Source organism: Callospermophilus lateralis, chromosome 8, assembly GCF_048772815.1.
Source record: "Callospermophilus lateralis isolate mCalLat2 chromosome 8, mCalLat2.hap1, whole genome shotgun sequence".
NCBI lineage: Eukaryota > Metazoa > Chordata > Mammalia > Rodentia > Sciuridae > Callospermophilus > Callospermophilus lateralis.
Genome location: NC_135312.1, coordinates 84515093 through 84526759, shown reverse-complemented (window position 1 = coordinate 84526759; position 11667 = coordinate 84515093). Strand labels below are relative to the sequence as shown.

The 11667-nt window shown below is 36.5% G+C and overlaps 1 protein-coding gene across 1 annotated transcript; it reads left to right on the top strand.

Moving 5' to 3' along the window:
- The first annotated feature begins 381 nt into the window (after positions 1–381).
- Gar1 (GAR1 ribonucleoprotein) lies at positions 382–8905 on the top strand. The gene is made up of 7 exons (XM_076865218.1): positions 382–644; positions 966–1185; positions 2375–2529; positions 3199–3258; positions 6166–6310; positions 8144–8209; positions 8584–8905. The coding sequence occupies exons 2-7, from the start codon at positions 978–980 to the stop codon at positions 8595–8597; spliced, it is 648 nt and encodes a 215-aa protein (XP_076721333.1). The 5' UTR covers positions 382–644; positions 966–977; the 3' UTR covers positions 8598–8905.
- Positions 8906–11667: the final 2762 nt, after the last annotated feature.

Genomic DNA, 11667 nt, shown 5'->3' with positions numbered 1-11667 from the left:
GAGAGGCACAGTTCAGCCCACAAGGGCGTATATTTCAAAAGATCTGCAACAAACAAGAGCCTCGAAAGAATGCAAGCACTTCCGCCAGCTGTGACAGGTTGATATGGCTGGGCAGAGCGCGGCCTGGAACCATGGCCACACTTCTAGAGTCGGCGACCAACGGATGAACGAGGTTAAAGACCGGTTTCCCAGGCTGAGGGTGGGAAGAGAACCACACCAGAGAGCAAAGACTGAAGACCTGACACTTAAACGCCCGACTTCTGGGAAGAGGAGGCGGGTCCCTAACTCCGCTATCTCCTAGGGCAACACGACGGCAATACTTCCGGTAACGTCCTGACGTAATGGATGCCGTTTCGCTTTACTTCCGCTTTCTCTTGCTAAGCAAATTGATCTTACTGTCGTAAACTACTGGTTGGAGTTAGATATTGTTGTTTCTTTTCCGGCTTTGAAGGCTTGTTTAGAAAGGCGTCAGTGTCGCTGCCTCTCTCCGTGACTGGCTCTTTTTGCAAACCAGTAATTCGAGCCTCTATTTTTTTTTTTTTAAGTCTATGCCGTACGGTGGCCGAGGAGGTTCGAGCTCGGCGGAAGTATCTTGCGGGTGGGTGTGAACGTAAAGGCCCGGGCCAAAGGTGCACGTGGCGGCGGTGAGTGGTCAGAGAAGCAAAAGGATCAGAGAATGTGGGAAGCAGAACGCAGCTGCGGGAGGGAGGGAGGAAGAAAGGGAATGCAGCGTGAAGACTTTGCTTCCTACTTGGGAAGGAGGTAGTAACCGCGGGCGGCGAGGCTGGTGTGTGATCGCGCGGCACTCCTGGGGCCATGGGAAGATAATATTGGCGGTGTGGGCGAAATGTCAGGGATGCTGTCATAATTGTCCCTTTTTATGGTGTCCCTTTTTATGGCGCAGGGATATCACGTGTATTCGTAGACTACAGTGATCATAAGGTACTTACTGTTTTTTCCACCAGGTAGGAAAGATCATGTCTTTTCGAGGCGGAGGTCGTGGGGGCTTTAACCGAGGTGGTGGTGGCGGCGGCGGCTTCAACCGTGGTGGCAGTAGCAACAACCACTTTCGAGGTGGAGGAGGCGGCAACTTCAGAGGCGGCGGCAGAGGAGGATTTGGACGAGGGGGTGGCCGCGGAGGCTTTAATAAAAGCCAAGATCAAGGACCTCCGGAACGTGTAGTCTGTATGTCGTCTTCGAAGTTTATTTAGCCTGTTTGGAGAAGTGGGGTTTGGTTGTGGGTTTGTTATCAGCAAGTTTGAGTGATAGTTGGGTGCTGAAGGATAGATCCAGGAGCTCTGAAAAGGAGTATGCAGCTTGGGATGGGAGGTGCTGGAAACTGACTTAAAATGGTATTGTAGTTAAAAAGATATTAGAGAATGTGCTATGGAACTTGAGCTTAGGCTGAAAAGGTAAGATTAATTAGGCAGTAATGGATGCTTACTCCTTTTTACAGATGAGAAAATTAATTCAGAGTTAAGTTTCTTTGCTAGGGTTTTAAGTGAACAGAGCCTGACTAAGAATGGGTGGATCTATGTGAAGATGGTTTAAGGGGGGCTATAGCTCAAGGCAGTGGTCCCACCTCACAGGCTGTTATAACAATCCTTACATGAGACATTGAGATCTTGATTTAGGATGACAACAGTGAGGAAAAAATGGAAGGGTTAGGTGGAAAAGATTTGAAGGGAAAAAAGTAAGTAGAACTTGACTGATACTAGAAATGAAGTTTTCCGCTTGGATAGGGAAGGAGAGTTAATTTTGCAGGCATGTGATGAGTGTTTTATTTGGGGTAATAGTTAGAAATAGAGTTAGATATTTTGGGGCTGTATACTTGCCTGAAAATGATTAAGAATCATTGGCAAAGAGGTGGTAGTGGGAATGGGTTCTAGAAAAGGAGGGGGAAAAAGACAGGAATGGAGACTGATTTACATTTAAGGGTTGGGGGAAAGAGGAAAAGATCAGGAAAATAAAGCATAGTGTTTGATGAAATTGGAATAGTTATAATAAGATTACTTACAGTTGAATGGTTTCAGTGTGTCAAGCACTATTCTAAACTCTTGACATTAATTATTCCAATTAATCACGTGTGTGTAGATACAGCTTATATGATATTATCCCCATATTAAAGAGGACACTAAAGCAGAGAGAAAGTGAAGACCTTTCCCTAGGTCACCTTAACTAGTAGCTGTGGCTACTAGCTGTAAGTTGTGGAGTGGGCATGTCAGCTCAAGATGTCCACACTGTTAATGACTGTGCTCTTCTGTCTCAGAAGAGAACAGATATAGTGAAATTTCAGACAGTTAAGAAACCAGAGTCATTGGCCAGTATCCTTTGGTATAGTTTCATATGTTCATATTTTCTTGTCCTATTTCAGTATTAGGCGAGTTCCTGCATCCTTGTGAAGATGACATAGTTTGTAAATGTACCACAGATGAAAATAAGGTGCCTTATTTCAATGCTCCTGTTTATTTAGAAAACAAAGAACAAATTGGAAAAGTGGATGAAATATTTGGACAACTTAGAGATTTTGTATCCTTTTTAATTGGATAACCTGGTAATTTCACTGTCCATGAATTTATTATCTCCCTCCCCCTATTAATGCAATTAAATAATCATTAAATTTAACTTCTTAATTAAGATAGCATTTCCAGGTGTGGTGGTCCATGCCTGTAATCCTAGCATCTTGGGAGGCTGAGGCAGGAGGATCCCAAGTTCAAGGTCAGCCTAGGTATCTTAGTGAGACTGTCTCAAAAATTTTTTAAAAAAAGGACTAGGGATGTAGCTTAGTGGCAGAGCATCCCTTGGTTCAATCCCCCAAAGTAAAATACATACACATACATGAATAAATCAGTATTACAACAGGTTGGATCATAAGGAGAATGAAGAGGGGAAAAAGTATTCATTTATATGACCTGAAATAAAGCCCTAGAAAAATGACTTTCTTTTTGGAAAATTTAGAAATTATGGACTTTTAGATAAGAGCTACAGGGTTAAATTGGTTGCATTGCATATTATGGTGCTGCTGGAATGGTATGGTATGTTTTGTTTTTTAAAGAAAACTTCCATTTCCTCCGGGAATCTATTTTTTCTCTTTTCGATATATGTTTGTACCTTGTAACTTTGTTTATAGAATGATAAATGAATTCAGAAGGTTTAGTATCTTCATCTTAATTTTTTATTCCTTAATAAAATCAATAGTATTTTTCAGTTAAATTGTCAGAAAACATGAAGGCAGCTTCCTTTAAAAAACTACAGAAGGTGAGTCAAGCTTACAATACTTAGGATCCTTGGTTTTCTAAGGGAATGACATGCCTTTGGATAGTACTACTTGATGCACTTCAGTCTCCCCCATTGTATCACTAGTGAAGCTCTTAACCTAATCAGTCCCAAGTTTTCAATTCTGCAAACATAATAAATGTTTGACTCTTACTTTGAAGTTACCATCAGTGGTATATTTGTTGCTTAATTTAAGTTTTTATAGCTATTCTCTATCTGGGACAGTGGGACAAAATGGGTTAAAGTGAAATGTTCTGTATTATAAACATTGAGCTTACTGATCCTTTCAGAATGTACTCCTTGCTCATATTAGCAAAATCTATAAAAATCCAGAGGATTTTTTTTTTTTAATTATTAAAATGTTTAAGGGCTGGGGATGTAACTCAGTGGTAGAATACTTGCTTGGTATGGGTGAGGCCCTCAGTTGATCCCCAGCTTCCTCCCCCACCCCCTACCCCTCAAGAAAAGTTGCATGAGCAAACATTCTAAGTAAAATGTTACATTGTAAAATATCTGGAAAAAGATGGATATTAAAAGTATTTCACAAGTATTTTCATACAAGATAAATGTTGTGCAGGAAATATATAGGTTCCCATTAGAATCTTTATAGTGGGACGAGATTTAGAATGGTCTCAAAGTTGAGACCTGAAAGTTGACTAGGAATGAGTCTCAATACTGATGGCACTTAAGAGTTATCTAAGGGGGAGGTTTTAAGATGTCCTTTTAGGTTCCATTCCTACAAATTTGACCCAGTAGTCTTAGTAGGGGTCAGATCCAAGCTCCAGGATAATTTTGATCTAGTTAGATAGTGCACTTAGAAACCACTGGGCAATCAAAGAGGATGAAGAACAGTCCAAGTAAACTGCAAAATCTCAGTAACCCACGTAAGTATTTAAAAGAGATGGACCTATGGTGTGGGCATAGAACCTCTAGGAGGAGTAGGGAAAGATGTGAAGTAAAATTGTGAGATTGGAAGGAGCTTGATTACTCTAGGTCATCACAAAGAGTTCAGATTTTAACTTTTTTTTTCCTTTTAAATTATAGAATAATAACAAAGTTAATTTTACCTTCTTTTTCTTTTAAATTATAGGATAATAACATTTAAATTTATTCTTAAAAAAGTCACTATGGAAAAATAGAAAAGCACATTGGAAAGGAATCAGTACTTTGTGTGAAGGGGCCTAGTAGGTTGTTACAGTAGTCTTACAAGAGGTATTTTTGGCTGAGGGAAAGACAGTTGAAATGCAGAAGAGTAGGTGGATTTAAGAGAAATGTAGGTCATCTTATCAATAGGACTTGGTAACTGACTAGCTATTGAGGTTGAAAAAAAAACTTAAGCATGTTTATAGATGGTGGCACCATTTACCGAAATGAGCAACTATGGAAAAGGGAGAATTGGGGGAAATAAGAAGTGGGCTTTGGACATAATGCATTTAAGGTACTTGTGAAATAGTCCAGTGGTCAGGAGTTTAAAGGAAGGGTGTGAACTAGAGATGAAACTTGGAAGTTGTCAGTGTACAGGCAGTTTATAAAACAGTCTAAAAGAATGAGAAGAAAAAACATGGATGAAGAGCTTTAGGGTGCTTCCCAAATGTAAATGTCCTAGCAGAGATTAAGAAATATTTTCTGCAGAAAGGGAGTCAAACTGCAGGCATGTTTAAAAGTAGTATCCCAGGAGAATGGAGTGTTTACGAGAGGAGTTGCTCAGCTCTGGCAAAATGCTGTAAAGTCTTCTTTGGGTTTAGCAACATGGAATTCAAGTAGCCAGTGGAATGGTAGACCCAGAAGCTAGATTGGAAATAGGAAATGAGATGGAAACTATGCCTTGTTGCTAGGGGGTCCCTGGAGCTGAAGAGCCTAGAAAGAAACTGTGCTGAGATAGGCTTCTCATCTAGCAACCTGGGTAAAGAAAAGTACCTGTTATAGTCACTTGAATTGATTCAGATCCTTGCTGTTTCTTACAGTATTATTAATTGAGGATTTAGTATTTCGAATATGTGTGTGTGTGTGTGTGTGTGTGTGTGTGTGTGTGTGTGTTTTCCCCTAAATCGCAGGTACTAGGTTGGGCACATTATATTTCTTTTGGTTTCCAGTCCAGTGTTATCTGTTTTAAGTTAGGGTTTCTTTATCCAACTTGGGATAAAGTCTGGAAACCAGTGCCACCTAGTTGAGCTTTCTGTGATGATGGAAGTTCCTGCCCAGTACAGTAGCCACTGGCCACAACATAGCTATTGAGCACCTGAAGTGTGACTTACGAGACTCATGAACATAATTTTTATTCTCACATTTTAATCATCAAATAGCAACATGTGGCTAGTGGCTGCCAGACTGCACAATGTAGATCTAGACAATAGTTTTGAGATGATGGGCCACAAAGAGAAGGGTAACAAAGGGACATGTAGAGAGGGCTACAGATATTATTATAACTAATATATTACAGTTTTAAAGCCTCTGATTGTGTTTTGTGTAGAAGACCTAGGAGAGAACATGCTTCCTTAAAATTTTATCAGCTCCAAAACGTCCTTAACTCCAGATAAAGGATGGGGTTAGTTTCTGTATATCATTCATTACTCAATATGTTCAGGAAACATTGATGTGATCCCTTGTAATAGTCTTGAAAGCTGGTACGCCAATGCTTTATTTTAAATTTTATGCTCAATTTCATGTGTGTAATGCTTCTTAGGTGCTTTATGTACATTACTTTTTGATCCTCACACAGTCATGCCTTATTATCTACATTTTACTGAAAACCAAGGTACTAGAAAAGTAAGTCCTTGCTCAGAACCACACAGTAATAAGTGGTAAGAATAAGATTTGAACCTAAGCAGTTTTCATTATATTGTACTGTCCCCCAGGTTATCTTACAAATTGTTTGTATTAAATTTCCAGTTTTATATAGACCCATTTAAGTTGCTGCCACTGCAAAGGTTTTTACCTCGACCTCCGGGTGAGAAAGGACCTCCGCGAGGTGGTGGCCGGGGAGGCCGAGGAGGAGGAAGGGGAGGAGGTGGCGGCAGAGGCGGCGGTAGAGGTGGTAAGTTTGTATGAGAGAAAATTTCTAATGAGACTTCATAGCCACAGCTGATTCATGTAGTACAATTTAATTTTGTATGTAGGCAAACTTCCCTTGTATTTATTTATTTTGGTAAAACTTCTTTCAAGTATTGGCAGATTTTCCAAGTAATAATGCTTTGTTTCAGTTACTTAAAAAGAAAAAAACCTTAACAGTTCACTTTTGAGCGATGTTTAACTCTTAGGTTATTTTATCTCTTGGTTTTCTTAGGGAGTTTCATAAAGTACAGTCATTTGTTACTTAATGGCAGATAAATTCTGAAAAATTTCTCATCAAGCTGTTTCATTGTTGTGTGAATATTGAAGTGTGCTCACACAGATCTAGATAGTATAGGTCAGTCACCCAACGTGGCTTCTTGACACAGTTGAGAGATGATAAACATGAGATGTATGGGGCTAATGCTGGTATCAGATGGCATTGTTTTACAGTAAACTTTTTTATAAGTAGGAGTACACTACAAAATTACAATAAAAAGAATAGTAAACACATAAGCTAATAACAGATGTTCATAATCATTATCAAGTATATACTAAGTTGTATGTTCTATACTTTTATATGACTGGCAGCACAGTAGGTTTGTTTATATCATTAACACCATAATTATGTGAATAATGCATCAGTTTACAGTGTCACTGGGCAATAGGAATTTTCCAGCTCCATTGTATTTTTTTGGGACCACTGTCTTATACATGGACTTTGTTGACCAAAATATCATTGTGCACTATATGACTGTATAAGATTATCTTAACTGAAGTTTAGTTTCCTAGATAATTGTCATTGTATATTGACTGTATGCTGAGAGCTGGTCTTACTCTTATTATCCACATATATTCTTTCAATAATTAGCAAAGATTTTTGAGGTAGATGATGTTCTGATTTTTTGTATGAGGAAATGGAGTCTCTTAGAAGTTCATTTGCCATAATCAGTTGGCAGACCCAGAATTAAAACCCATGGCTTTGATGTCATGCTGGGAACTGTTTGTAATATTGGTGCTCTTTGACTTGTAATGGGGTTACATCCCTATAAACCCAACCTAAATTGGAGATTTCCAATTTAGTTGAAAATCCACTTAGTATACCTAACCTGCTGTACATCACAATTTAGTTGAAAATCCACTTAGTATACCTAACCTGCCATACATCATCGCTTAGCAACACAGTACGCCTACAGTATCTATTGAAATTTCAAGGTTTATTAGCACCCGAGCATCACCTATGATACATATGCAGCTTGGTTAAACTTCCACATGATATTTTTTATAGTATCCCCAGAGCAAAACTACCCATACCTGCTCCCATTTGTTTTTAGAATAAATGGTTTTAATCAAACTATCCTTAGTTCAATTAAAAATATTTACATAAGCAAAAGCTAAGGTAAGGACTGGGGTTGTAGCTTAGTGGTAGAGCACTTGCCTAGCTTGTGTGAGGCACTGAGTTCAATTCTCAGCATTGCATAAAAATAAATAAATAAAGTCCATTAACAACTTAAAATGTTAAAAAATATTAAAAAAAAGTTGAGATAATCATACATTTAGCAATAGTGCTAAATCATACTTTGACAAGTTTTTCTGATTCATAAAGATGGTGTCCTGTCTAAAGTTGGTAATCTGGGATTTGCCCTCCTGCCTGATTGGAGAACTACTACAGTTTCTCCATTTTTATCTTTGAAAAAAAATTTATGTAAGATAAAATAGGTGAATCTGCATATATTCTTTTTAACTATAGGAATTGTATCTTTGTTGGCTTATCAGCAAGTGAGAAGCTACAGTTATTTAATGAAATTTCCCCTTTTAGGTGGATTTAGAGGTGGAAGAGGAGGTGGTGGCTTCAGAGGAGGAAGAGGGGGTGGTGGTTTCCGAGGTGAGTTTGAGAAAAAAATGTCTTTAATGACTGAATTTTTAGGATTGATACTATCTGCAATTTTCTTCTTTTAATTTTCTCTCTGCTAGCAAGTAAATAGAACATTGTGGTATTCTTTGCTTTAGACTAATTTTTGGCTTCATTTTGTATCCTTTTTTTTTCCTCTTTTTAATTTTTTCCTGTATTTCTAACATTTTGCTGTATTTTTAATTTGAAAATCAAAGAAAGGTATAGTATGAATGACAGTTACATTTGGTAAGGTAAATTTACTAAAATTATAGGACTAATGCTGATTTTAAATCTGAGATTTGGTTAATACTTTTATTAAAAATCTCTTTTCTGTTCCAGTAACACTTTAATTTTCTCTTGCCCAGGGAGAGGACATTAGATGTAGCACCTGACAGACCTCATCAGTTGACTTCTGCTTTAACTGCATGATCTGCTTCTGCTCTGGATTGGAAACTGATGTCTGGAGCAAGTCTTGGAAGATGTAGTCATTTTGTGACAGTGGAGTTGGTGTGTCAGTGTTATGCATAAATGAGTGCAGCAGAACCATCATTTTAGCTCTGAAAGAGCAGAAATAAGTCTTTATATTTTGTATAGTGCCTGGTACTCTGTGGGTGCTTAATAAATGGAAAGGAGTTTTCATTTGAAGCATATATGAATTTTTTAAATAAAATGTTTTATTCCTTTAAATTCTTTAGTGTGTTTATTGAACCAAATCTAGTTTTTGAAATTTGAAGGAACAACTAGAGCTTAAACCCAGTGAATTACAGATAGAAAAAAACAAAACAGGATTTGTTTATATAAATTACTGATATTCTAAAGAAACGTGCTACTGGAGCAATACTTTAAGATTATTTATAAATTAGTACCCCTTTCCAAATGTTTGCCTTTTGTGTATGAGAACATTAGCATCTTTTATTTCCCTTTTTTGTATGTTAGTACATAGAGTAAAGCAGTTTCTCTAATTGTAGTTAATAATTTTAAAATCTTACTATGAATCTATTTAAATTTGAGTAGCTATGTTCAAGTGAGAACTAGTTAAAGAAATTTCTCAAGAAATGCTTAATTTTTCTTATTGAACTTTTCTTATTGAACATAGATAACATTATTAACAGTTGTAAATTTCTAAATTTTCCTTTTTTTTTAGAGGACTGTAAAGGTTTAAGATGTTATTCACCATAAATGATTTAATTGTCTTTCACATGTTCATATTCTTGGGTAGGGATGTTACAGATGAAATTGGTTTTAGTCACTGTTGTTAGTATAGTAGTATCAAGAAATAACCATAGTAAGTTAGAAAACCGTGACATGGGACCATTCACCAACTATCATTTGAGATTTTTTTTTTCTCTCTCACTTGTTGTTTCTCAGCAGGAAATACTTGTATTAAGTTTTCTAGCATGAATGATTAACTCTTTAATGTTCATTTAAGTACCATGTAATTGCTTATTATCAGTATTTTGGGTTTTACTTATCCTTTTTAATTAATGGAATTACAGCAAGATTAATTAACAGATAGGCCATAAATGATATATTGAAAATTTCTCTTTCATGCAAAGAGGTGGTTGTGCATAACAGCTCAGGAAAGATGGCTCTTTGATTCAGAGTCTTTGGGATGAGATTTTGCTCTTGATTTTTTTTTTTTTTTTTTTAAAGAGAGAGAGAGAGAATTTTTAATATTTATTTTTTAGTTCTCGGCGGACACAACATCTTTGTTTGTATGTGGTGCTAAGGATCGAACCCGGGCCGCACGCATGCCAGGCGAGCGCGCTACCACTTGAGCCACATCCCCAGCCCCTTGCTCTTGATTTTTAAATGGTATTAGTACCAGAGGAGCAGTAGCATTGACCGAAGGACAAGTAATAGTGTTACATTACTAAAGAGGTTTTTTTTTTCTTTCTAGTATTTAAAAAAACCTAAAATGGCAATAATGAAAGTAATGTATGCAGCAGTAGACAATCTCTTAAGATTTCACCTTTTACCTTATGTATATCTTGAGGTCATTGACCATTTTCAAACTTCGGTTTTCAGTCTTTTTCCTAAGCAAGGAAACAACCTTAAAATCCAACGATCACAGGCTTTTAACAGAGTTCTTCATAGTATTATTTACTTTTTAGTGTTATTTGAAAATATTTTGGTATGTTGGAATACTGAAGATAATTTTTCTATTATAGGTACTCTGCAGAGTATTACTTTACATTTATAAGAATTTTGAGTACTAGTAGCTAAATCATTGGGAACAGATTAATCAACCTGTGTTCTTCTGTTTATATTCATGTGAGAGAACTGAGGTGAGAAGATTATGCTAATCATTAAATTAAAGTAAGTAAATGGACAAATATAGCCCTCTAGTGGTTCTGTTACATACTTACACTATTAATTTTGGTGTATCTAAGCATTTCTCTTGATTGAAGTTCACTATTAAGAAGAATCAGATTTTAATGTTGTAGTGGTATAAAATACAAAAAAAAGTAGTGATACCTTGTCTTTTGTTTAGCAATACATGTTCATATTATATTGCAACTTGTTTTTCAGATTATAACATGATAATCCAGAATATTAGAATTAACCTTTACAAAATGAATGATTGAATCCAGATACTATTGATTACTCATGTGCATATCAAAGTGGGTAATTAAACAGAGGTAGATGGTGTAGTATATCCATGCTATGAATATGTATCTATTAATAAGTTTATTACCTTGAACTTATTATATGGCATTTATGGAAACAAATTACATAATACTTATATATGATGTTTGTGTTCATATATATATACACAATGTTTATATATTTATATGCATAGATCACATTTTTGTTTAGAAGGGGAAAAAAGTGTGAGAAACCTCAGACTCTTTTATATAAACATGTTTATATAAGCAAAGAAAAGCTTAAGAATGAATGCACACCAAACAATATTGATAGCTAAATTTAGGGGAGTGAGATTTGGAAGTATGGGGGAGATTACTTTTTATCTCTGATTATTTAAATTGTTAAGGAAAACAGGGAACTGAAATGGAAAATCTCAAAGGGTCAACGAGAAAACAGGGTCCTTAATCTGAGCAGTTACAGAGGACTAAATCTGGTTTGTAGATTTCAGACAAAAAAGTTAAGTCAGTTCCTGCACTGATTTTCTGAGTTTATTATTGAAAAAGGATGTGTGTGCTTGCTAATCTGCTTAAATATAAGACGGATACCCAAATTGGTTAAAATGTGTGTACTTGGTATTTCTTTGTTTTGCTAATAAGCTTTTCCCTTGCTTTGGGAATTAAAATCCCTTCCTCTTTAGCCCAATTATACTTGTTAAGGGAAGACCTCTATGAAAAGGTCCTTCTTTGAGGTCTCTCACTGGAAATGATTGGTCCTGAAAAATCTTTCCTCCTGGGCCCTTGAAACAGTCATAATTATTGAAGGCTTATTATGAAGGCTGTCTCAATATCTTCCTTCCAAAA